General features: G+C 38.1%; 2 protein-coding genes across 3 annotated transcripts; one reads left to right on the top strand and one right to left on the bottom strand.

Moving 5' to 3' along the window:
- Positions 1–184: 184 nt before the first annotated feature.
- On the top strand, positions 185–4,322 carry LOC136677057 (serine protease FAM111A-like). Its single transcript, XM_066654433.1, has 4 exons — positions 185–260; positions 550–662; positions 1,320–1,373; positions 1,465–4,322. Exons 2-4 carry the CDS (start codon positions 609–611, stop codon positions 3,244–3,246), a joined length of 1,890 nt encoding a protein of 629 aa, XP_066510530.1. The 5' UTR covers positions 185–260; positions 550–608; the 3' UTR covers positions 3,247–4,322.
- Positions 4,323–4,976: 654 nt separating this feature from the next.
- Positions 4,977–27,033, bottom strand: LOC136677538 (sperm flagellar protein 2-like). 2 transcript variants are annotated; one of them, XM_066655112.1, is made up of 36 exons: positions 26,882–27,033; positions 26,616–26,718; positions 25,720–25,972; positions 25,270–25,419; positions 24,436–24,564; positions 23,640–23,719; positions 22,280–22,448; positions 21,824–22,012; positions 21,288–21,475; positions 20,805–20,979; positions 20,470–20,692; positions 20,223–20,326; positions 19,861–19,933; positions 19,578–19,621; positions 19,322–19,425; positions 18,939–19,192; positions 18,704–18,803; positions 18,292–18,446; positions 17,703–17,813; positions 17,243–17,355; positions 16,601–16,728; positions 16,156–16,294; positions 14,950–15,087; positions 14,501–14,652; positions 13,662–13,755; positions 13,370–13,511; positions 11,983–12,111; positions 11,706–11,844; positions 11,030–11,259; positions 10,665–10,771; positions 10,064–10,246; positions 9,842–9,937; positions 9,316–9,489; positions 8,740–8,910; positions 8,023–8,145; positions 4,977–7,625 (listed from the first exon to the last, which is right to left on the bottom strand). In XM_066655112.1, exons 1-36 carry the CDS (start codon positions 26,937–26,939, stop codon positions 7,563–7,565), a joined length of 4,983 nt encoding a protein of 1,660 aa, XP_066511209.1. In that variant the 5' UTR covers positions 26,940–27,033; the 3' UTR covers positions 4,977–7,562. The 2 variants fall into 2 exon arrangements, with proteins under 2 accessions (XP_066511209.1, XP_066511210.1); XM_066655113.1 differs by having other exon boundaries at positions 9,364–9,489.
- Between the last annotated feature and the right edge of the window lie 452 nt (positions 27,034–27,485).

Raw genomic sequence — 27,485 nt, 5'->3', positions numbered from 1 at the left:
AGGCCTGTATCTTTTCAAAATTATGAGAGAATAAATGATCTATCCATGGACACGCCGGTAATACAGTTCAAATCGGGCAGGTAACAAATCACAGATGTCTGGGAAATCGAAACTTAACACGAACCAATCAGATCACAGAGTGAGTCAGTCGTTTTGTGTTCAAATCCAATCAGAAAGCGGAACCGTTCTTCGCTGATGAGCAGTTATCGGAGAAACTGAAACTTCCTTTCTCCTGTAAGTTCAGAGGACCGAGTTCTGAGGTAAGCGCGTTTTCCCCGTCACTATTCTGTTACGTGTTTTTTCTAAAGTCTATGTTCAGTTTCTGAAGGCAGGAAATATTAATGATATTGCAGTGATAATTCTGACGGCAGGCACAGTTCACTGAAAATAAAACCACTCACTGATTAATAATACGTCAATAAACTGATGTTACCAACTAGTAAAAGCATTCATTGTGTATTATCGTTTATAGTTCCCGAAATGCTTTAGAAATAAACTCAAATCGGACCTGCCTTCCTTTGTGTCATATCGCCACTTGTGTGTCCGCAGATCTGCTTTACGTGTTAGTAACTACTCATCAGCAGAACAGACAACAGGACTATAGAAGAATGAATAACAAGAGGAAAAATCCGTGCATTGCTGATTACTTTCAAAGGAAAACGGTAGGTCTACATGTGAATGTGTACTACTGCAGATTTACTGATTAATATCACAGACGCTTTATACACTGGATTTTTTGTTTGAAACATGCAAACTGTGTAAAGGTAAAAATATAAAGGACACAGCTTTCACTACCTCTGAAGCTCTGTGGTCACTGTGTTGTGTTGTCATATCCAAATAAGCAATTCTGTGTCTAATAAAGTGAACATACTAATGGCAGAAATGAAAATCTCTGCTAATGTGCCCAGTTTCCAAAAAAAAAATAATCTTAGTTATAAGATCATCTTAACAGGGAGAGAGTGTCCAGTGTGATGTTCACTCTACCACTTAATCTTCAGTTTTTTAAGATGCTTTTAGGAAACCCAGCCTAAATCTGTATTTGTTGTGTGTGTATTTCCATAAAGTTATTTCTGAATCACAAGATCATTAAAGAGTTAAATATGAATAATGCTACATGCTACAGGAAGCATAACACTGAAATGTTACACTTAAACAAAGTCTACTGTTACACATTTACACCATTAACTCTGCATCACAAACAACTTCCTGTGGAAATGTGACATAATTCAATAATGCAGAGTTGATTCCCAGGCTTTACAGAACATTAAATACAAAGTAGATGATGTAACGTAATATAAAGATTGATCTCTTTCTTCCAGAAAAATATTAAGGTGGAAGGGGAGCAAAGACAGGGAGAGGGCACAGCTACGCAGGTACCTCATTATTCCACTATATAAAGAAAAAGGCTCTGTGTTTTATTATATTTGCATGGTTCTGAATTTTGTTCTTTTTATATATCAACAGACAACTGAAAGCACTGGACATGCTTTCAAATTCTTTTATCAAAAAACAGAGTATCAAGTGACTTGTAGCAGATCTTCCACTGTGCTGGAGGCACTTGTCTCAAACTCAGATTTTAGACAAATTCACAAGAAAAACAAAGGGAAGGATATAGTGATCCAAAGAAATGATGTGCTAAAAGCAGCCATTTCCACAGAATTCCCCTGCTTCCTGATCCATAAAGATGAGCTTCTGGAGGTTAAATTTATTCAACCTGTAACGAATAGTGGCAATCAAAAGAAACCAGACAACCAAGACTTGCAGAACCGTAGCGCTGAAGATTTCATTGTTTTTAATGTTAAAACAACGGGAGGCGAGAAAATTAAAAGGCTGATGAAGAACCTGGAACTGAAGAAAGTCGTGGACAATGTCTGTGTGTATGCTCTGAAAGGAGAAAAAGTGAAGCGGGCTCTGAAGCGCGATGGACGATTTTCCAGTGTGATTTTCGAGAAACGGTGCACACTTATAGAGCAGACAACTAATGTCCACATTAACATGTCAAACACTGTCGACCATCTGGATGGAAACTATTTTAAAATCATTGTTAGGGGCAATCAGCCAGATAGCCAGGAGTCCAGTCAGGAACTTGACATGATGGGCACAGGTGAAGAAGAATATGGCGAAGCTTCCTCTAATTCCGTCAGGCCCCAATCAGAAACCACTGACCTGCTCCAGGACTCTGATAATGTTCAACAACAACAACAACAAACTGCTCAGTCCACAACCAAAGAGACAAGATCAAAATCAGTCCCAGTAAGGATCAAAGTGAAGGAAATCCCAGACACAGATGAGATCCTGAAGCTTCTGCGAGATCAGTTTCAGGGTTTGTTGGAGCAGGTGAAAGAGCGAGAGAGACTCAGTAAACCTGCAGAGGTGAGAAAACTCTTCAGAGAAGAATATGATAAAAAAGCTCAAAGTTTCTCTGAGGTGAGGATGCTAAAGAAGTTGATGCCACTTTGTGACTCAGTCTGTGTAATCTGTGTAGAAGGTTCTGCCAAAGGGACTGGGTTTCTGCTGTTCCACCGGTTCATCCTCACTAATGCACATGTCATTGAAGATGTAGTGTTTCCAGAGACACTAAAGCTGTGCCAGAAAGTAACAGTTGCATTTGGCTTTGAGGACTTGGACATAGGAAAGGAAATGAAAGTGAAAGATGAAATTGTTGCTGGCCATAAAGGTAAGAACAACTCGGGACAACATCTGGACTTTGCTCTGCTGGAATTGAGTGATGATGAAGACCCTGCTGTTCCTGAATTGCTTAAAAACTACCATCCCTCTCCCATCCATGGTGGAATCTGCATAATTGGACATCCTGGGGGAGGAATCAAGAAAATGGATCCATGTTTCATCATTGAGGATATTCCTGCAGCATATAAAAGACACCTTGCTGAGAACAAGGACTTCGTTCACATCATAACCCAGCAGTGTCTGGGTCTTTCTTACTGTCCTTCTCAGATCAGTTATAATAGCTGTTTCTTCCATGGAGCCTCAGGATCTCCAGTCTTTAATGAGTACTGCCAGCTGATTGGTGTTCACACTGGTGGCTATGTTTACCAAAGAGAAAGAGGATGTAGGAGTGTGATGGAGTATGCTTTACCCATGTTACCCATCCTAGTGTACATCATCACACAGTGCAGAGAGAGGAACAGATCTGATGTTGTTGAGCTGCTCAAAGCTCAAAACAACATGAAATTGGTGTTTGAGGAAGCAGATCAACAGAACCAGGGAAATCCTAAGGTTGTTTAATGAGTGATAATCAGATTTTACAAACTCTATCATCCTATGTGCTCCAATCAATGCTTTCATTTGTGATGGCCACAACAGACTGAGGCACCACCCAAACTGAAAAATCACTGTTCGACAAGACCGTACATTAGTGGAATTGGATATTATTGTGTAGCATATGATCACCGCTGAAACCCAACATCTCTAAAACTAACTTTACAGATGGAAAAGGTTTTCTATGCTACAGTGTAATGTAACAAAATCAAGTAGTTCTGGAATATTTTTGGTTGTTCTTGACATTTTAAAGGGAACATATTATACACTTTTCCCACAAGTTAACCCAGTTCCCTGGGGTCTCAATGAAACATCTTTGATACTTCGGTCAAAATATCACAAGGATTAAGGATTAAACAACACAGCATAGCTCTCGCCCTTTCTATCTGTTAAAAACGACTGTTTTCCGCTACTGTTCCTTTAAATGAGAATGAGCCACAGCTCAGTTCATCACAAGGTGCACAGGAGTGAGGACCAAGGAACTGAAGTTTTTAACCATTTTCACTTGGTTTTCTTTCATCCCTAGTTTCACTTTCTGCCATAGTTAATCACTCTTAATTAGTTCAATTCAAGACATTTCAAAAAGGAGATAGGAATGGTTTTCATGTTATTCTTCATTTTTTCAAAGTTTAATCATGCAACAGCAAGGACTGTGTTACTGAATAGCTCTTTAATGTTGGACTGGTCTATATTTCATTTTTTTACTCATATATACAGTATAGTACTGTTCATTTTATATGTTAATCAGGTACTCATTTCCACTTACTGTAGATCATATGTGATTCATAATATTTGTAACACCTAAATAAGACTTTCATTAACACAGGTGTAGACATACATAAACAGCTGTAAAGACTTATTCCACACATTCTGTGATTATTAGATTTTAGAAACATTTAACTTTGCCCATTTTAACTGTTCGTTTATTTCATGCTTGATTAATCCTAATATAAATACTTGGGCCTGTTCATTTCATAAGCATTTTTCTCCTAATATCTATTTTTTAAGTTTTATTTTTAAATATTCTTATCTGCATCTTGTATTTGTGCGTTTGATATTTCTTTTTCATTTTATCCTCAATAAACTAATCAGCTCAATTCCTAAAACCTGAGTCTGTCTGATTATGACAGTGGACTGTTAACTGGCAAATCTAATCTAAGTTTATTTGCTTTATCAGTGTTACTTGTGTGAAAAGTCTCAATTTTTAACCATTACTGTCATGGTTTGATAGATTTTATTTTTATATTTCATATAACATTAAAGACAGTCAGATAAAAAATAAAATGAGCCATAACAATAATAATTTTTTTTATTAATGATGAGCAGGCTCAACTCTGCACAAAAGAGCACACCCCATACAGTTTCCTACTACTTCACATGTTGGGAAAAGTAAGTATTTCTAAACATAGTGAGATTATGAAATAAGATTGTTAATATAAAGTGTTTTGTATAGAGTACAGATAAGTAGTGTCTTTATCTGACAAAATATATAATAATTCTTTAAATTCCGCTTATGAAGATTTATAAAGGATTTATATATCTGATTACTACATGGTTATTAATTAGGTTTGAAATGTCTTAAAGGTCATCAATAATTATATTTACCACAAATAAAATGGGAAACGGTGACCTCTTTTTTTTTTAAAAAAGTGAAAGTGTCAGGATTTACTGAAAATGTCAAAGAATAAGCTGAGACTTAATAATGTGAATTTATTGATTTCACACGTTAAGGTGTAGCACATTATTACCAAAATCTAAAAAAATAAAGTTTGATTGTTAAGTAGTTAAACTTGTTAACAAATATGTGCTGAAGCTGACAGAGTTAATGTAGACAAAGTAAGGAAAGTACCCAGAGATCTGCAGTGTAAGAGTGTAGATGGATGTGGGTTCACTATTTGGCAGGTCAGAGTTACACATTTTATCTGCATTATAAATGATTATTAATGACTTTTAATGCATTTACAAACTAATTAATAACAGTAATAAGCAGACTGTAAACCATTTATAAACTATTATAAGTGTAGTCTTATTCTAAAGGGATAGTGTTTAATTGGTCTCAGTCTTTAAACAACAGATCACTTGCACAATGAAAATCCTGCATCCACACTGACCCTTTGTGGATTAGTGTGGACACTCTTGCTTTAATGAAATAAAAACTAGTAAATAAGTAAATCTATGTTTATATAGCACTTTTCTAAAGCAAGCCACAAAGTGCTTCACAATACAACATAATTAAACAGACAACCAACGTCAAGAGTTACTAAAAGCAACAGAATAAAAGTAAGTCTTTAAACGTTTCTGTACTGAGACTGAATGTCTAATGTTAGTGTGAAGATTATTCAACGGTTTAGGAACATACATTGCAAATGCCCTATCCCTATCCCCCTTTGTCTAGAGTTTAGTTCTGGGCATTGCTAGAAGCCCCTGGTTAGAGGATCTTAAGGGTCTCACCCTCTCAAGTGGGCACAGGAGCTGGGCCCTTATTATGTAGAGCCTGGTAAGTCAGCACTAATATTTTAAAATCAACCCTAAAACTCACAGGCAGCCAATGAAGGGAGGCTAGAACTGGTGTAATATGCGCCCTAAGTCTTGTTCTAGTGAGAAGACGGGCTTCTGCATTTTAAACAAGCTGCAGATGAGCCATGTCCCTCTGACACAAACAGGTGAACAGGACATTACAGTAGTCCAACCAGGAGGAGATAAAAGCATGAATGTTTTTCAGTGTCCAAAAATGGCAGACAATTTCTAAACATAGTGAAATTTCTGAGGTGAAGAAAGCATGATTGACGAAGCTTCCTAATATGAAGTGTAAAGTTAAGGTGAGCGTCAAAGGTCACGCCCAGATTTTTTGCAAAGTGCCTACAGTTAGGGTTAAAACAGAAACTTCATCTGCATCAGCATACAATAAGAGGTCATTTAAAAGGTTTAGGAAGGCTGTATCAGTGCTATGTTTTGCACAAAACCCCAATTGAAAGCTTTTTCAAAAGGGCTATTTTCTTCAAAGAAATGTGCCAGCTGAGCTGAGACGGCTTTCTCCACAATCTAGCAAAGTTTTTCAATAATTTTAGGCCTAGAATTATTACAGTTTGATGTGTCCAAATTGTCTTTCTTCAGAAGTGGCTCAACACAAGCTATGCATTTGTACACAGCCAGCTTACCTTTGCTGTAGGACTGTGATGTTACTGTCCTTCAGGTGAAATGTAAGCAAATCCTCCACCCAGAAATTAAATTCAGTTGATTTGTAGTTTGAAAACTGTTCACAGCTAAACACATTTCTATCCTACAATAGATGCAATGCATGTTCAGCACTCCAAATTTGTGGTCTGGTCATATGAAACAAAATAATTAAAATTTGACGGTTTATCCAAATAACAATCCCTAATATCTTTGTTGAGTTTGTACAGATTTATCTACCAAATCCCATCCAAAAAAGAGGACTCATAGAAAATGTTACCAAGCACACTTTAAAAATAACTAAAATTACCATTACATTACCATACATGATAATGTAACCTGAGCCACCAGCTCTGATGTGGCCTGCATTTACTGTTTTACTCAAGGACTTTTATTTGTTCACATTCTGTTCACTTCTGATTTTTCCTGGTTTTATGATTTGATAACACACTCTAGCAGTGGATAAATGGACTCGGTGTCCTTTACAAAAACAGAGAAAAATTACTGAGCAGATGTTTCGATTACATTAATGATAACTAATGTGTCTGTACACTTTATTTTAAGTCAGCACAGTTTACATTTAAAGTTTTGTTTGAGAAGTATGAACAGAGGTTTCATAGCTGATATTATATCTGATAACATGGAAATGGAGTAGCACAGAGAAATCTATTCAATTCTACATGTAACTTTTTGTAATTTTAAAGGCGCAATCAGGTATTTTCTCAAAAACTATTATTCAGATTATAATAAAATCGTTACATTGACAACTAGTGGTCTGGATGTATTAGACATACAGCCATTTTGAACATGGCCCCCATGTGAGGAATTGCTTGATAAAACATAAACGGGTTAATTCAGCGGCTACAGAGCAGTCTCAGTTGTAATTTATAGAGCAACTTTTAAATGAAACAATTGCTTTCCTAAATTATATTTGCTACTTTCTAGGGGTAAAAGGTCTTAGTGGTATAACCTCTTAGTTATATATTTGTATCAACTTTATATAAATTATTGTGTTTCTGAACTTAATAAGTGATTTATTTATTCCTTTCTTTACATTTAAACAGTGTGTGTGTGTGTGTGTGTGTGTGTGTGTGTGTGTGCATGTTTGTTTATGATATAAAGCTTGAATTTTCTCCATCAGGCTTGAGGATGTTTAGAACTCTGTAAATATCCTGCATGAAAAGTAGAAGAGAATGATTTAAAATAAAAACTAACGTTGGATCAAACCAAGCACAAAAACATGAATAACATGAGTAACATGAATGGATAACACTTCCTATGAATTATATAACATTTAATATAGGAAATAATTTCTAAATGTTATATTTATGTTTTCATATTCATGGTTTCACATTATATTTTTATTTCTTCATAAGAAAAAGCAGTTAGAGCACATGACACCTAGTGGCCTGGATGCGTCACAGATTTTGTACTAAAACATAACAAATCTTCACTATATAAATACTGCTTGCTATTACCATTTAAACATCCTTTAATAGCACACAAAATGTTCCGTTTTAGTTTCTTTAATCAGAGGAATGTTTGATTAGTTATGTGTAGGATACTCACTATTAGCAGATAATTTAAAGAGTTCTCCATCAGATCCTGTAAAAATGGATGCTGGGAAAGCACAGAGAATGGGATCTTCTCCTTAGCTTCGAAACCCAGCTCCTTATACACATTCACCAGATCCTAAACAGGTATAGATATAAAAGATATAAACCCCATAACCCCTGCTGTGCGTATATGCAAAACTGATATCACTGGTTTTCCTAATGCTACCTCTCAATCTGGTGTGTGTGTGTGTGTGTATCTGATTTATGTCTTTTCTGCTGTGTGTGAATGCCATTTTGTGATGTCACAGCCCTTCCTAAAGCTGTATTGCTTATTTGGTGTTTGTGTATCTCCTCTCTCCCGTGGATTTATGCAATATTGTGATGTTGCTGGTTTTCCTAAAGCTGTATTTTAATGTTTTTCTTTTCTTTCTGAGTATGTGTTTGGGGGTGTAGAGTGATGCCGGTGTGTGTGTAACTGCTGTGTATTTATAATACAAACTTGTAATGTCACTAGTTTCCCTAATGCTGTAGCTCCTCTCAGGTGTGTGTGTGTGATTCTGTGTGTGGGGTTATGTGATTCTGCATTTCCATGGGGGTATCTACTGTACCTCCTCTCAGCTCTGTGTATATGGAGCATTGTGATGTTGCTGGTTTTTCTGATGATGCAATGTTGAGATGTCATTTCTTACCTGACTCTGCATGTGGTGTGGGAGTGTATTTGTGTGTGTACCTGCTGTAACTCATCTCTGCTGTCTGTGTTTATGCGATTCTTTGATCTCAGTCTCCCTCCATGTCTCAGGACCATCAGTAACTCGTCAACAGAAACGCCATCTTCATCACGCACAAAACCATCCTCTTCCTCGGGTTCACCCTCCTCAGCACTGTCCATATAGGACAGAGACTACAAACACAAACAAAGACACATCCAAGAGCAGCTCACAGATTAAGAGGCCCGCTGAGCTGACAGAATGATTTTTAATCAAACTGCTGTAGCTTGCCCATTGAGTTTTAATCAAGCTGTTGCACCTTATGGAGCTCAACTGCTTCAACTGCAGCCCAGTAGCTCAGCTAGCAGGCTGGGGTTGTTTAAATCACACCACAGAAACTTGTGGAGCTTGCTGAGTGAGATTTAATCACACCAGTGTAGCTTGTGAAGCTTACCAAGCTAAATTTAATTGCAAGAGTGTGGTTCATAGAGCAAGTTTTAATCACATCGATGCAAATTGTGGAACGGGCAGAGCACATTATAATTGCAGCAGTATGGCCTGAAAACAAAAGGCATAACAAGATGTGTGTTTGTGTGTACCTCTAGAAGAGAGCCGGTATATTTGTATACATGTTTATATTGCGTCACTGTGCTCAGTGCTCTGATAAATCCGTGTGTTGGATGGTGTGGCGAAGAGCAGAAATACAGCAACATTTTCATATAATCCACAACTAAAGGAGAAGAGCTGGGGTCTGCAAAAAGTACAAAGAAAAACTACACACACACACACACACACACACACCAACAAACACAGGACAATGAAATACATAAAACATTCTTACTCTCTTCAGTAGTTCAATCAGTATTACTTTTTTATTACAATATATTTACAAAGTGCAACCAAGTTAGTGAGTGAAAACAGAAAAATATTTTTGTCAGATGTTTTTCTTTTATTTACATATTTGATTCTTGATTTCATGCATTAAACCTGATTCACCTACTGCACTTTTTTCTGTGTCATAAAGTTTCATGAAACAGACGATGAATTGTTCATACGTCAATTAGCATGGTCAAATCCGTGCTTTGTTCTACACAACCGTTATGAATAAGGATCACTCTGCAGTACCTTCTTGAGGTCGGTGAGTCTATCATAAGGCCGAGGTTCAGTTGGATCATCAGGAACAGAAACAGGATCTCTTTCACTGGAGAACCACAGCTCTACCTACACAGTAAACACACAAACACCACAAGCACAACAATTCATAAAATGAGAAACCTGTATGCATTCCTGCAATGTGAGGACTCCTCTTACCTCTCTTTCTATTTTTGTGTGTGTGTATGTGTGTACCTTGGTGTATTCCTCCAATATAAGGACTCCTTTGGCCTCAGTATCTCTCTCTCTGAAGCGTTTCAGAGTTTTCAGAAGCTGACTCTGAGAGGGTAATGGCCATGGCTGAGCAGCACTCAGTAAAAACTGACGCCAATCCACCATCTCACTGTCCTGTGCCAACTCACACACCAACTCCTGAATCTTTACACACAACAACACACACATGCATTTAGAATCAAGCCTAAATAATCACACAAGGGGCCTCACATATCACACATAAACCATTGTTCAAAAGCTCCCTGTCACTAATTTAATGAAGATTTTTAGATTTGTTTTTTAATTTTACACACAACATAATGTGAACACCATGTGTTTTAAATGGTTTTTGGATTTTTCAAGGTTAAAGATTTGTGTTTGTCTTTGGTCTTAAAATGCTAATCTTTAGGGTTTTAGCAGGTTAATATGCTGAGTTTGAAAGGGTTATTTTGTGTTTTAAATAGGCTCTGGACCCACCGCGACCCTGAACTGGATAAGCGGTTACAGATAATGAATGAATGAATGAATGTGTTAGGATTGTTAGGATTAATGTGTTTAGTTGTAAAGCAACTATGTACTGAACCTGTGATTCTGTAATGTTCATCCAGGCTTTGGGAAAATCATCAGAACCCAAATTCAGAGCGATCAGGCCCTGCAGAACCTTACACAGATCGTTACTGGACACTAGACCTACAGACACACACACACACACAAAGAAAATGCTTTATAATTGCACATATAAGTTACTATATTGCAGATATAATACATGCACAACTGCCCTTAAGCAGGTACATATTATTGCATTAATAACACTTTATAGAACAAGAGAAATTAGTTCATTATTATATGATCTCTAATGCATTTTAACACCAGTTCATAAGAACATTGTATATTCATGTGTACATTTGAAGTTTTTAAAACAGTTTATTCTCATTGACTCCTCCAGACCTGTGGGAGCAATCTTCATTAGCTGAGTGTGGAGAGTGTGGAGCTGCAGAATAGAGAAGTAGTTGTGATGGGTAGGTTCTTGTAATGGTGGGTGGGGCTGTGGAGGTGGAGTTGATAACACACGTGTTTCTGCATCTATGAAGAAGTCGTTCAACTCCAGCACCAGTTCATTTTTGATCTTCTCTCCATTCTCAATGTGTACTTGGACCACCGCACATAACTGATCTATACTGGAGACACACACACACACACACTCTGAAGCTGAAACACTGCAGGTTACTGATCTATAATGGAGACACATGTAATGCAAGAGTACATGGATCAGCCATTACATTATGACCACCTCCTTGTTCCTACACTCACTATCCATTCTCTCAGCTCTCCTGACCACACAGAACTTTGTACTTTGTACTTAGTTTTGTTGTACAGACTGGTCTGCCTGTTGCTCTGCCCCCTGTTCTTCAATGCTCAGGGTCCTCAAAGGGCTAGTCAGTGACACTGACGTGGAGGTGGTGTGTCATTGTTTCGCTGGAACGAGTGGATCAGGCATAGCTGTGCTGCTAGAGTTTTTGTTTTTATGAAGTCAATAGTTATGGCTGATTTTATACGTCAATGTCTACAAGGTATCATTACTGGAGGAAATGTCTGGGATTCACTTTGGTCTGCTGTGTGGTACCTATTCATTTCAGAGCTGAAGCGATTGTCCAGCCACTGCTGAAGATCATTGTGGATTTGTTCAGTTCGTTGCTGTATGCTGTGTACCGTGGACAAGGCATGAAGCTTCACCAGCTCTAAACGCTGCTTTACTGCATTCTCTGCACACACACACACACAGATAAACAGAAACACTATTTAATATACACACACAACACTATTTAAAATATTTAAAAACATTGTGAATTGATATTGCCACAGCAAATGGTAATCAATAGACCAAAACAGTGTTTGTGTACCTTCATGCTGTAGTGCAGTGCTGTACTCTTGTCTGATTTTACTCCTCACTGCTCTCCTCTGTATTTCCTTTGGGTTCTCTTCTGTTTGAGGGAGAGGAGTGGGCTCCTGTGTGGGGCTGGGTGGGACGACTGAAATCAACAATACATTATAAAAATCTCATCACAGTTAATTTGACACAACATACAATTAAAGGAAACTATTATAAAAATCATATTTTTTCAATCATGGAAGGTTTATTTATTTGTTTGTTATTTTTTTAGGCCTACCCAAGTCAGAATACATGGGATAAAATTAATATTTTTTCTTCTTGCCTGGTCTCAAAGACATTCCCACCTCACCGTTGAGTCTCTCCAATCAAAGTGCAAAAATACGAGTACTGTTTATGAAAATTGTATGAAATGGTTATGATTATGAAAAAAGTAAACCTAGACAAGAGCCTTGCTTCTGATTCCTTGGCTCTCATGCTGAATTCAACTGTGGCTCATTGTCTGTTGAGAGAACAGTCACTGAAACCGGTCCTTCTGATCAGGGCTGGGATAGAGGCATGTTTACCACTGGGTCACATCACTTTTTTTAATTGTACTTTCTGGAAATTTAAGATAATAATCTTTGCAGATTGGCAAATTGAGTTTTTGGCGATTTTTTCTGTATAAACAACTTCTGTGGACACTCTGTGGCCACTGTTGTCTGATTCGCATCTTCCTGATGCACCATATTTTTTCAATAAGAGACAGATCAGTCAGCATGCAGATCAGTCAAGCACACACACGATGTGTTTAAGAAGCCATACTGTTGTAACTCATGGAGAATGAAGCCTGGTAATCCCAATATAAATTATCAACATAAAGCCATCAGTGTACCTTCACATATATGCAGTTCACCTTTGATCCATCTTACATGACTACATAACACTACGAGCCCATGTGGCTATGTCCATAATTGTAGCATGACAGTTTCTCAAACAATGGCACCAGGTTGGCTCTATGTCACACACAATCAGCAGCAGTTTCCACCCATGGCTGTGAAGCAGAGATCTTCCCTGAATCTTTTCACAATACTATGTGTGATAAATTGTGAAAGACTTGCATTGAAAAAAATGTTGCTGTCAGTGTCCTCTAAAATGTTTACGTTTTGCATACAGCAGTGTGAATTTATTAATTAATGGTCTGTCACAGATGTAGCTTTCTGTAACCCCCTGTATTGCTTTTAGATACTCACTTCTTCCATTCACAGCCCCTGTTGTAGGCTAAGAAACATGCATTATTAATATCATGGCATTCTGAATCATTGAAATCTGGTGCAAATTCCTGTGTTTTATAATATAGCCTCTTACATATATAGTATACTGTTTTCAGTCTATAGTGTATATAGTATGTGTGTGTATACCTTTTCTCTTAGCAGATCTTTTCGTGTCCTTAGTGGAGTGAATGGCTGAGGCCTGAGAATGCGAATGTAACTTCTCTCTCTCTATCTGCTGCTGCATTTCCTCATTAACCTCAGAGTACACCTGCTGAACCTCCAGTGAGGCCTAACACACATCCAAACATACAAACACACATTTGCAACTGTACACGTTTCTACATAAATACAGATATTTTCTGGTTATACTGGTGATGGATGTTTGTGGATATCATTTACACAAACACGTGCATATGCAGACACACAAACAACATGTTACCATGTTTGTGATGGAAGTGAGGGCAGTGTGATGAGCCTCCTGCAGTAATCCAGAAGGGTCAGTAGAGGGTGATCTGTATCCTATCAGAGGAATTCTGTTCATCCACAAAAAAGATCACATATATCACATTTCAAATTTTATTGTACAGCACTTCATTTGGACCCAATAATTTGATTGAACAAGAGACATTTATTATGTGCTGATAAAGAGTATAACAGCACTGGGATTTTAAATATAAATATATCACTCCACTTTACAGGAGTCTTCTCATGAGAGGGAGACGTAAAGCGAGCTCTACAGCATCAACAGCTACCTGGTTTAAATATTTTCACAGACATGATACAAAGCATCTGGTCTGCAGTAAAATAGACCTATAAACCTAGCAAATTAGCACGCAGAGTAATGTTTATATGTTTCTTGACAACAGTCAAGTCTTGGTCCAGGTGTGTTTGTGTGGGTCAAGCCCAATTAAATAAACAAAAACAAATAATCTGTTGTCCCTTGTTACTGCTGATTAATAAAAAGTGCTTGAAGAAATGCTGTAACTTGAAGTTGTGCTGTTATACCGAATATCATCATGGCCCTGATCATTTTTGGAACACTACTCCCTTTTGTGTGCCATAGCTTAAATAATCTATATAAACTCTATATATGCCACTACACAAGCCTTAATGGTCAGATATTCATTATGTAATTATAAACTATAAAATTAGAAATGTTTTCACGTTAGAATGAATGGGATGTTTTGGTATTATGGGATATGTATTATTACAGTATTGGATGTGTCATGTAGAATTCTGTAATATGCAGTATGTTGTGAGATGTATAGTATTTTTTACCTTCTGTTTTTGTCAGCATGGTTGCCATTGGTAATGTCCAGCAGTGGGATGCAGGTGAGGTCTGGTGTTGCTTCGGGCAACACACTACTGTACATGCCTGTGTAATAGTCTCTCAACACACGCAGAGTGTCCTGAAATCTGTCTACTTCAACCTACACATACAAACATACATACACACACACACAAAACACATAAATAATACTTTTTTACATTTACACATAAACACACACACACGATTACATAATTCCTCAAAGGTTTGTATTTTATATATATAATGTGTGTGTGTGTGTGTTTGTGTATGTGTGTGGGCAATGTGTGCAAACTATATCATAAGAAATGTTTCAACTTCTCATGTAAAGCCTTTCCAGAAGGTACAAGCTTATTGTGGAAGAAAGGGTTGGATGATCAAAGGTCCACAAACAAATGGCCACTCAATGTGTATGTTTGACCTGCATTAGAGTGCTGTAATGGTTGATTAGTAGAGCAGTATGGTCCTCCAGCCAGGCATCTGCTATAACTCCAGCTCTTTCCTCCATGGCCTCCTCTTTCCTCTTATCACAGATATCCCACAGACGCTCACGAAGATCCTAAGCACAGTAGCAACAGACAGTCTCATCAGATTCCTCTTTGCATGGTAGAGTTCTAACTTGTAGATGGAGTGAAGAACTGTGTTTGATGACAATGGTTTTCTGAAGTGTTCCTGAGCCCATGTGGTAGTATCTGTTACAGAATGATGTCAATTTTTAATGCAGTGCTGCCTGATGGACTTTTGGCCTTGCCACTTACTTGCAGAGATTTCTCCATGTTCTCTGAAACTTTTGATGATATCATAGACTGTAGAAGATGAAATCCATATATTCCTTGTACATTGAGACACGTTGTTTATAAACTGTTGGACGATTTGCTCACGCAGTTGTTCACAAACTGGTGAACCTCACCCCATTCTTGCTTGTGAATGACTGAGCCCTACGGGAATGCTCCCTTTATACTCAATCATGACACTCACCTGTTCCAAATAACTTGTTCACCTGTGGAATGTTCCAAACAGGTGTTTTTTGGGCATTCCTCAACTTTTCCACTCTGTTGTTCCCCTGTCCAAACTCTTTTGGAACATGTTGCAGGCCTCAAATTCAAAATGAGTGAATATTTGCAAAAAAACCAAAAAAAAAACAAACAAAAAAAAACCAATAAAGTTTATCCATTTGAACATTACATATCTCATATTTGTAGTGTATTCTATTAAATATAGGTTGAAAAGAATTTGCGAATCATCTTATGTTTTTATTTATGTTTTACACAATGTCCCAACTTCATTGGAATTGGGGTTGTATATAGTTTTGTTCCCGTGTAAAAGAGAGAATGATGGGTTCTCCTGTATAGGTTCCTCTCATTGGTTGCACATATAACAAAAGCAGCAGAAAACTACTAGAAAAACTAAGATTGGTCATTGTGTGTAAGTGTAACATCAGCATTCCGTATGTGTTTTGCCAGTGATATATCAGTGTTGTGCTGATGTTATGACTTTGTTGTGCCAGTGTTTGTCAGTGTTGTGTCAGGTTTATGTCAGTGTTATGTAGAGTTATGTTATGTCATATAAGTTTTATATGAATGTTGTGTCAGCATACTCTCTGTGTTACAACAGTGTTATTCCTCACAGCTAGTCTTTGGTGAAGCTCAGCTTTGGTTTCCTCATCTTGTCTCATGTCATCAGGAATGCTGTTATAGTCCTGCTGCCACACGCAAACAAACTCCTGCTTTAGATCAGGCTTCTGTAGATACTGCTTAAAATCCTCCCTAAAATACATGCATACAAACACTTAGCATTTCATGAAATTTTGATAATTAATTCTGGACAACAAACACCACTCCAGCTTTACCATAATTTATTGATCTCCTAAGAATTGAGCTCCAGCGCTCCACAGAAATCATGTTTGGGTGATATTATACCCTTCTTATCATAGAGCATAGTGACTTTAGGCTTGCCTGCAGCTGCTCCAGATTGTCCCATTTCATTTCTTGTTATCCAACTGAGGGGCTTTATAACCCTTTAGCTCACACCTGACCTGTAGTATATACAAACACACAAGTGTCTCTGCTGACCTGGTGTTGTAGATGTGGTGGATAATCAGGTTGCGTTCATTGCGCAGGTTCTGCATCACAATTTGAACATTAGACATGTACGAACTGCACACTGTGTCCCAATATGGCACTAAATACTCTGCAATTTCCTGCACACAAACACATACACAAATGAACACAAACACACAAATAATGCTATTATTTACATATCATTTATATATTGTTTGCAATTTTGTTGCACTTTGACACTATGTAATTGAAAGGCTACTTAATTATTATTCATATTATTATAAGAAATATTTTCCTAAGGTTATATTGGTTGTAGTTACTGTATAATTATAATCAATAGCAAATGTATTTGGGGAAAATATCCAATTGTATTTTATTAATTGATTTTATTTCTATGAAGTCCATATTGTTTTTTTTTTAAAGATCAATTACATTCATTGTTTAAACTTTTGAGCCTTGAAAGAATATCTGTTCATAAGCTTTCTGTCATTAAACAAATATCTACAGTGAGAAGTTAATGAATGAAGGTATTAATATTGCACTTTGACCAACTAAACATTGCATTCTTTCAAAGTCTAGTCTACTACTGGTGCTTAATGAGATGGTGATCTGTAGAATATATGCACAGGGTGGATACTGTGGTGAGTTAATTACCTGTGATAGTGGCTCATCAACATAATCCCAGTGTGTGGATCTTGGCGCGAAGGAGTCATCCACAGTGCATTCTGAAGGCTCAGAGGCTTGTCTAGAGCTGTCTGCAGCACCCTCTAGCAGCCAGAAGGACATGGTTATTTAAGTGCTTGTAAAACTTGGCTTAAAGTCCTGTGGCACTGAAAGTGCTGAAACACACCCATGATTTTTTAACTTTACATTTAAAGGTTTAATCTGTCATTTTTTCCACTGATGTTATGAAATGGCTATGACAGGAATATAATTACGATCTTAGTGTAAAAGGGGCCCTAGTCTGCCTTTAAATATAAATGTGTAATATTTTTTTTTTACTTTTCAATGTAACATTAATTTATATTAGAACAAATCTACAATTTCCTTTTGCATTAATTATTATCTTACTTAAAAACTTTTATCATATATCATATCATATACTAAATCAGACCTTTAGGAGAATATGATCTGGGTGAAAAGTCGGGCGACTTTATTGGCTGAGGTGGGGACAAGGAAGCAGAGCCAACAGTAACATTCAAACTGTCCAGAGCAACTTCATCACCTGCAACATTCATTTATAAATTCACTTACATTCACTTTTTTGATTTATTCACCTACATTAACTCACAGATTATTTTAAACAGCAGAATAAATGATATATTAACAATACTAGACACTGAATACACATTAAAAAATAAATTAAATGTATCAGGTGCAAACTTAAAGAAGCAGTCAGTAATTTTTCCAATCAAATAGTTTTAAACATTATTTATAAAATTAGGTATTTATTATTTTTTTCAATTTTTTTCTGTAAAGTGCAGCTATTTGTTTTACAGAAATTAAGATTCTTCATGGTCCATGAGAATCCCCCCCACACACACACACACAAACACATGGCTAGGTTTAAAATATGATTATTAAAGAATCTCTGACACATCCATGCCAATAGTTGTCAGTATAAAAGTTTCATAACATGAGTAAGAATCATTGGAGAAAATAACCAGTTTATCAATAAATTATCTGGCAAAGGAATATAGGACCTTTCAGTGCAGTAGTGATGGCGTTAAACAGAACATTCTCCACATTCCTGAAGAGTGTGCTCTCTTCCACTTCTGCCCCCACCTTCACCAATATCTTCTGTTTCTCTCCAAACCATTTCTCCAGCTTGGGCCAAGCATTTTGAAAAGCAGCCAATCTAAGACATCACAGATGCAGGTAAGTCTCAGCCACAGAAATTCTGCCTCCACACCCTCAAGTACACAGTGTTTGTCCTTTGGCCTCCCACTTTATGTTAAGTGTGCTGGTTCTCTTATGTATTTAATGTTATTTTCCTTCTGACCGACATGTTAATCTTTGCACTTTCAGATATCAACAAAACAACTGCATGTGACTGGAGAGTGTATACCATTAAACAACATTAAATAAACGAGATGATTTTTGATTATTCCATACCGGTGCTGAATGTGTGTGTGCTCTTCTGCAAGATTCTCTCTCTGCTGAGTGTCTAGGAGCTTGTCACTGCTCTCATTAATAGTCTTCTCTCTTATTTGCTCTATAGGGGAATATAAATATTTCAAAAGCATTTTCATTTAGTAGTTGCAGCTGCAGAAAATAACAAAAAACTGTTGTTAAAATGTGGTCCATGATCATTTTTCTTTTTTTGTGTAAAGAACAAGAATGTGCTCACGGTTCTGCTGGACAGCCCGGTCCAGAACCTGTTGGTCCGACACATCCAACAGCACAGCCACATGCAGCACAGGCAAAGGAGGGGGTGGGGGCTTAGGAGCATTCCTGTCTTCTACTAGGCTTGGCCTCTTGTTTTTCCTCTTCCTTTCAGCCAGGTCTGGATCAGTTCCACTCAGAGACTTCTCCAGCAGCCGAGCCTGAGACACCGTCACTGGGAATCCGTCCAAAACCCAGCCACAACCCTCTGGAACTTGCCTGCACAACCACACCAGGTGTGTCACATAGATATAGCAGTCATCAGAAATATACTCAGCTCAGGTATGTAACTGATGAGAAAAGTGTGTGAAGTGTATCAGGTATATAGGTCAGTGTCCAGGTGTGTACCTGATGCCATGTATCAAGATGTCAACAAGCAGTTCATCAGGTACAGCTCCACCTCTTTTAAGAGCTTTCTCCACTGCTGCACCATACCGTGCCCTCAAAGATTTCTGGATACACATCAACACATACAGTTACTCATTTTCTCCAACCAATGTCCTTCACATTATATAACAGTTGTTATACTGACACGTAGTGGCCTGGATATGTCAGAGATTCTGACTAAACTTAGTCAGAAAAAAGTAATTTAAAAAACGCTTACTTTACTTTCCCCATCTTTTTTAGGCAGGTCTGCTTGTGCAGGTCCTAGAGAAGAAACAAGGGTCAGATGAGTTACGGATTAGCATCAACCTTCTGCAAATGGCTTATTATTGCAAATGTGCTCTGAAAGTCCAAACACTCTTAAACTCTCCTTATAATGAGTGAATTCAGTTACTTTAAAGAGAACCCACTATGGATTATCTTTGTATAATCCTCAGAGAAAAACATTGAATAGAATACTGAGCCTAACAAAAGCTGGCCACACAGAGAGAGTATATACACACCTGATTCTGCAGCAGTAGATTCCTCCTCTCTCTGCTCAGCATCCTTTAGATTAGACCCACAATTTTCTGAATTCTTCAACAACACACAGAACACAGTCATTCACCACAGCTCAGACATATTACAGAGACTGTAGAACAATTTAGCACAGTGTAACATTACTGCAAAATTAAATTTCTGGGCAAGCAGTTAGAGTAAAAATTGCTAACTGTTTTGAAGAAGAGTGTCTGTTTGTAAAATTAAAACTATAGTAATCATTTTGAAGTGTTAAATTTGTTCATATTATTTGTAGAAATCACACAAATGAAGGAAAGTCAGATTATCAAAACTGTAAATCAGATTGCTTTAGTCAGCATGTCTCTACCTCAGGATCAATGCTGTGGTCACTGGGGGTATGTTCTCCAGTTTGATGGGCAGCCAAAGCCTCCTGGATCAAAGAATCAGTCGACAGCACGTGGACACCATGCACTGTATAAGAGACATATTTTACGTCTGTAATACTGAAGCAGTCACACTGGTGTCTTTAGGGTTTATACTAATCAGCCAAAAGGTTAAAGTTACCTTTCTACACTCTACACTCTAAAATGGACAATGAGTGTATGTAAAAATACCTTCTTTGATCTTATTGAGGCAGGTAGTCTTGCCAGAGCAAATTTTTCCCAGCACACATGCCCTGAGTGTGAAATTTGGGAATTGTGGTGACAGGTCACTGGGGCCAGGCGGATTCACAATGTTCTGTACACGAGTGACAATATGACCCAGTATATCATTGTTGGTGGGCTGTGCCCTGCACTCTCCTTCTTTGTCAGGCCATGCCCATTCACCCATCATATTCTGTCAAAAACACAAAAAAAACCTCACCATGAACTATGGGGTCTGTCACAAACTATGCTCAACAGTCTGTCAGTTCCCTGCTCAACTGTCCTCTCGGTTGAATTTTACTGACCGTGTATTCATTGTAGTCTTGTTGGTTGAGGATGTTTAGTTTCTCAAGCTCAACTGCCTGCTCTGGGCTAGGCTCTGCAGGCTCTGTCCCCAACTCCCGTTCAGACACTTCATACAGCGGCTTACCAGTGAAATACAGCTCCTTCCACTCCCTCTGCAACTTCAGAGGAATAACACTACATAGACGAGTGTGGGAGTAAGGGTGAGAAAGATAAAAAATAATTATGTTAATGTAAAGTTAAATTAAGATTGGACAGCTACATCTCAGATTAACATGGGAAAACACTGAACAGTTGATTGAACACTGCCTTTGTGGTGAATGAACGAGGGCAAAACCATTCCAAGTTCCCTGAGGCAGTGCTTCTGAGACTGATCCTTAAAATGAGTTTAACAGAGATGAAGCCTATTCCTGGACTATATCCTCCTTTCAATGGGAAATCATCATTCCTGTTTGAGAAACCAACCCTAAGTAATTAAGTCTTACTTGGCCATGAGCATGCGGTATTCTCCACTCTTAGTTGCCAGGTCTACGATCTGCTCCAGAATCTCTCGGCAAATGTTTAAGTGTTTTTGGTGTTTAGCGTGAGCTCGTTCAGCAGCCAGACGAAAGTGAAGCTCACTCTCTTTACATATTTCCTCCTGTCGCTCCAAGCGAGCATTGTGCAGCAAAGCCTAAAAAGCACATACAAAGCAATTATCACATATAAACAAATGTTATAAAATAACAAGTGAGGACACTTTTCACTAAAAGTGAGGACACTTTTCTAAATACCAATAAAATGTGATAGAATTCAAAATCACATTATATTAAAATAGGTTATTAAAAATTATGTTTTTGTTGTTAATTATTAGGTTAGACAGACCATGCTGAAATTAAAGGCTTCTTTGTAGAGACAAAATTGATGCTACAATTCTTCCGATTAAGGTTAATTAGACACACCCTGGTAAGCTGCCTGTATATATATATTTATTGTGTGTGTGTGTGTGTGTGTGTGTGTGTGTGTGTGTGTGTAAGTGTACCGCCTCTCGATCCAGGGCTTGTTGGAAGTCTGTAAGCCTCTGCTCTTGATGCTGCTTTTGTCTGAAAATACGGTTCTGTCTCAGAATCTCCTTCTGCTGTCGGATCTGCATCAGCTGCACTGCAATTCGTTTCTCCTGCTGTGATTGACGCATCAATCGACCAATCAGCTGTTCCTCTCTCATCAGCTCCTACACAGGAACACATGGCTCATTTGCTCATCTCATTACTACACAGAATACACAAACTCTTAAACAGGTGTGTGAGTTCCAGTTTAATATGCAAGAAATAGTTTTGGCCTTTTGTGTGTGTGTGTGTGTGTGTGTGTGTGTGTGTGTGTGTATTCTGAGAATGTGTGTGAGGTGTGTGTGGCTAATGTATTAGTGATAGTGTGTGGCTTTGTTCTTGTTGTTTGTGAACATATGCAGTGTTTGCATGTGGTGTATCTGGTTTCAGACCTCATGTGCATGGTGTGTGTGTAGCTGCTGTATTAGTGCCCGTCTTCTGCGTTTTTCTCGCTGTTCCCGGGCATTAGCATCCTCTTCTAGCCGCTGACGGATCTTCTGCACATAGTCACTGTTCCACTGAACCATTTCATCCTCATTCAAAGCATGAGTCACCTGCACACTGTCCACACATATTTTGCATTATATACACTGTCACACATGGTTTGCAGAGTTTTGATATAAACCACATAATATCACCACCTAAAAGTTCAGTTCACATAATACAAACTACGGCACAGTGGCACAGCTGGTAGTGTCGCTGTCACACAGCTCCAGGGACCTGGAGGTTGTGGGTTAGATTCCCACTCTGGGTGACTGTCTGTGAGGAGTTTGGTGTGTTCTCCCGGTGTCCACGTGGGTTTCCTACGGGTGCTCTGGTTTCCTTCCACAGTCCAAAAACACCAATAGGTGGATTGGTGACTCAAATGTGTCCATAAGTGTGTGTGTTGCCCTGTGAAGGACTGGCGCACCCTCCAGGGTGTATTCCTGCCTTGTGCCCAATGTTTCCATGTAGGCTCTGGACCCACTGTGAACTGGATAAGCGGTTACAGATAATAGATGGATGGAAACTACCACACACCATTCACGTTATACACACTACCGCACACAGATCATACTATATATGCTAACAGAGTGCCATTGTGTGACATTTGTAGTCACAGGGTAACAAACACACATTCACTCACACCTATGGACACTTTTGTGTCACCAATCCACCTACCAACGTGTGTTTTTGGACCGTGGGAGGAAACGGAAGCACCCGAAGGAAAGACACGCGGACACGGGGAGAACTCCTCACAGACAGTCATCCGGAGCAGGAATCGAACCCACAACCTCCAGGTCCCTGGAGCTGTGTGATTGCGACACTACCCGTTTCGCCACTGTGCCACCAATAGCACACAGTTAACTTACAGTTCACCATTTGCTGCTTACCTTTTTCACTACCAACTATCATACTGTTCATATGGTATACACTCTACTAGACAGCTCACATTATACACTCTACTACACACAGCTTACAATTTACTCTACAGGTCTCATTATATAAACCACCATACTGGTCATTATATACACTACCACACAGCTCATATTATATAGACTACCATACACATTTTATATTATACACATTACCAAACAGTTTGCAGTATGTACAATATGCAAAACAGCTTGCATTATACACATAGCCAGATAATATCAGCTCAAAGTAGTAGGAGGACAGATAAGTGGCATTTTAATACATAGCAATGATAGCAATTAAACCACCAGATTAAACCTGTATGTTTATAACTGGACATTTTATAGTGATTTTTACCTCAAAGAGATGTATCCACTAGAAGCAGGCGACATTTTTTTCCGGTTCTTCTCAAACTGAGCAATCTGCTGATGTACGTTCTGTAAAATAAAAAAATCCAGATTTATTTCAAAACGTTACATACTCACATGCAGCCAAACAATTACCAATTATGTACAATCTGTCTCAAAATTCCTCCTAAAATCTTCAAGTTAAAAAAAAAAATTCATTGTAAAAAAGTCATTGTACTGGCAAATACAAATAAAAAAGTCATTGTACTGGCAACTAGTGGCCTTTATGTGCCTCATATTTGGCACTAAACCCATTTTAAACATTGAAATCATGGAGTGGCATGGAAAAGATTTATTTAGGAACTACAAAGCAATATCATTTCACATCTTATGTAAGTTGCACCTCATAGAAAATATTTTTTTAAGTAATAAACCATCACGCCCTGTGAAGGACTGGCGCCCCCTCCAGGGTGTATTCCCGCCTTGGGCTCAATGATTCCAGGCAGGCTCTGGACCCACCGCGGCCCTGAACTGGATAAGCGGTTACAGATAATGAATGAATGAATGAATAAACCATCACTTAAATATTGTTTGCTACTTATTGTGTTGGAAGCATTGTTAACTGATTTTATATAAAAAACAAATCAATGCTTTTGTTCCAAATTGCATATGCCATACTGAGATTCTTAAAATAAGCTGTATGAATTGTAAGACTTCAAGAATTTAGATAAGATTTAAATATAAATGCATTTTTTAGATGAAAATGATGCAGGTGTTTTGAGGTTACAGTGGTGTACATGTTTTACCTGAGCCTCATGCTGCTTCTGTTTTTGTGGAGCTCTGAGCGAGTGGCTGAGCGGAGGTTTTGGGATTCGAACTGTCGCTGTTTGTACACACTCCATTATCTCCTGCTGTTTCCTTCGGATTTGCCGGTGCTATAAATATAGACATAAACTTAGAGTTGTCAAACCAAAACCACAGACATGACAGAGAAGCAAAAAAGATGACAAAACATCTGAAACACTAGCGTATTTCATGAAGCAGCATATATTTCAGTTTGATAAACACATCTTCACTCTCCGTCCAAAACCTCTCCATTTGTTTTGTTTTTCATTTTTGTATATCATTGGAAATATGCAATGTCCTATATAAATATTTTGTGAACATTTCAAAACAATAAAGAGAAAAGCTTCAAACTGACATGAAAAAAGCTTTGTTTCATTCACTGATTCATGATTTCTTTCAAATGGAAGGAGAAATGTTGTTTTCCACAATAAGGTTTTTTCCTGGAGCATTTAGTGACTTTCTCCAGTGTTTCTTCACTTTATGAAACTGCTGTTTTACTGCCACCACCATATAGGGGACCTGCTTTATGAAACGTAAACTAGTTTATTCAGGGACTATAACGGAATTTGACTTCTCACCACATGTGATTTACAACCTACAGAAAAAAAGTTAAAATAATGAATAAACCCTTTCATGGCTACTGTTTGCTACTTTTTGGTGATAAAATAAATGATTATTACTTTAAAAGAGTTCAAGAATGAAGAGGTTCTGTTTGACAGTCTTCACTTTTGCCTGAAGTTGATCACAGTTCCTCGAGCTGCAGTGTAATTTGGGATAAAGTGTTTTTAGTTTACCTTCTCCATGTCCTGCTGTCTCCTGTCCTCTTGAAGGTGGCGCCGTTTCTCCTCCTGTTCCGGTTCAGCCATCAAAGAGAGGCCGTATGTGTCTTGGCCTTTTTTATCAAAACGCTGCGTTACTTTCTGCATCTTCTGGTCTGCCTCACGCTACACACATGGCAAGAAACTGCATAGTTAGTAAGGTGAACTCAGAAGGGTTCTGTACATGTTGCAGTCTGCTAGGGTCCAGCTATGATTTTCAATGTTGTTGCTAGGGTGTTGCCATGGTGTCCCAGTTAATTGTTATGATGTTCCATTTAGTTACTATGCTTCTACTAGGGTTTCCAAGGTTGTTGCTAAGATTTTGCTGTGGTATCTATGTTGGCTGTAGATCTGTATGTGGTACCTAAGTGCAAATGTATATCTGTGTGCAGTACCTGAATGCAGATGTGGTTCTGTGTGCAGTACCTGAGTGTAGACGTGATTCTCCATACGATGCAATCTGGTGGTTACTGGGGGATGCAAGGTATCCAGAGCAGAACTTGTTAGACCTGATTTTTTCTTCTTCTGCAGGAGAATGTAGAGCTGGTACAGGAGGCGAGATACAGCCCCTTGCTGGCCCTGCATTACTCCTTTAGCCATGCTCAGGTCAAAGGGCACACCCAACAGCTGCAGAGTGGGTTCTAGCCTTGTGAAGTTATTAAGCTTTGCATTGGCCGTGCTGAAACACAAACACACACACACTCCTTTGTTGCTGTAGATTTCAAGGTCAACGATATAGTGTTACTGTCATTGTTACATCTGGTGGTTGTTAGAGTGTTGATAGTTGGTAATTATGATATCTCTGGTGCCTGTTTGGTTTTACTGTGGTGTTCTAGATGGATGCCAGGATTAGTGGTTAGGTGGGTGCTAGTGTCTGAAGTAGTTGTCATGTCATATGTTGTATTTGGTTGTTGTGGATGTGTGAGCAGTTCCTGAGTGCAGATGCAGTTCTGTGTGCAGTACCTGAGTGTTGATGTGGTTGTGTGTGCAGTCCCTGAGTGTAGATGTGGTTCTGTGTGCAGGGGTTGCGAGGTGGTTGCCATGGTGTTTCAAAAAGTTGCATCAGCAATTTTTAAATCTAAAATATTTTAATATTTAACGTTTATGTAGCACTTAATCAGAAATAAAATATTTTTCATAGATTACAATTGTACCTGTAAGAAACTGTATTGTATTTCTTTTAACAATATTAATTTTTAAACTTAATCTTATGGGATTTACAGTAAAAATACATATACTAAAGGCACATCTGCATATGAATACATATATTTCTTGAATATTAGTTGTTAAACTAATATAAAGGTAATTTAAGGTGTATAAACCTGTTTTTTGAGAAGTACTGGAAATCATCCTGGAGCTGGTACTTGTTGAGCACTTCTCCGAGAAGATAACCGTTGGAGAAATCTTTGGATAAAGAGTGAGGCTCTGAAAAAATAAACAACAATTTAAAGTTTTTATTAAGTAATTGACCTTAAATAACACAAAAAACCCTGAGCACCTGAGGCTGCTGTACTATTTAAGGTGGAACGGAAAGGTCGCCCAAGAAGCTACTGAATAGCCTCGTTAAATTCAGGTTTTAAGGTCTTACCGACGACTTTAGATAGGCGAATCTCTAAATTCAGCCACCGACACAGAATATCCGACATTGTCACAAACTTTTATGCTTCATTTTTCATATTTTAATCCGCTGTAAACCTCGAAGCTTCGTTTGTTTCTCTCTAGTCTCATAGTTACTGGCCCCAGCGGACCGTTCCCATAGCAACGCAATACGCCCAACACCTTAGGTCCAACCATCTCTCTCGCAGGAAATCACTGGATAAAACGCAACATCCTCTGAAAAAATTATGGAATTCCTACTTAGATATTCTCAGTTTTATACGTCTTAGCAAATAAACAAATCATACATAAGCCACAGAATAATTGTTGTTGATGAAAGACTTACAAAATCAAACAATGAAAATGATGTAATCACCTTGTAATTTGGTCTTCTAAAAAAAAAAAAAGCAAGCAACCAACCAACAAACAAAAGCTGTACAAGTCATGAAATCCAATTTAATTTAATTTAATTTAATTGTGACCACTTCTTTTATATTACTAACCGTTTTTTCTCTTTATCTTTTCTGTTCTCCTGATTATGGCAGCCGCAGAGAAGCAGTACAGCACCCTGTTTAAGTCAAGATTTCTGTCTAATT

The sequence above is a fragment of the Hoplias malabaricus genome, chromosome X2 (genome assembly GCF_029633855.1).
Source record: "Hoplias malabaricus isolate fHopMal1 chromosome X2, fHopMal1.hap1, whole genome shotgun sequence".
Classification (NCBI taxonomy): Eukaryota; Metazoa; Chordata; class Actinopteri; order Characiformes; family Erythrinidae; genus Hoplias; species Hoplias malabaricus.
Note: the sequence above shows the minus strand (reverse complement) of the source record. Positions and strands in the feature narration are given on the sequence as shown.

Coding starts and splice junctions, on each gene's coding strand:
- LOC136677538 (XM_066655112.1), bottom strand. CDS start 26,939: ATGTCGGATATTCTGTGTCGGTGGCTGAATTTAGAGATTCGCCTATCT. Junction 16,729..17,242: donor TTGATGAGCCACTATCACAG/GTAATTAACTCA, acceptor GTTTGTGTGCAG/GAAATTGCAGAGTATTTAGT. Junction 7,626..8,022: donor CTTTAAATTATCTGCTAATA/GTGAGTATCCTA, acceptor CTTTTCATGCAG/GATATTTACAGAGTTCTAAA.
- LOC136677057 (XM_066654433.1), top strand. CDS start 609: ATGAATAACAAGAGGAAAAATCCGTGCATTGCTGATTACTTTCAAAGG. Junction 663..1,319: donor ATTACTTTCAAAGGAAAACG/GTAGGTCTACAT, acceptor TCTTTCTTCCAG/AAAAATATTAAGGTGGAAGG. Junction 1,374..1,464: donor GAGAGGGCACAGCTACGCAG/GTACCTCATTAT, acceptor ATATATCAACAG/ACAACTGAAAGCACTGGACA.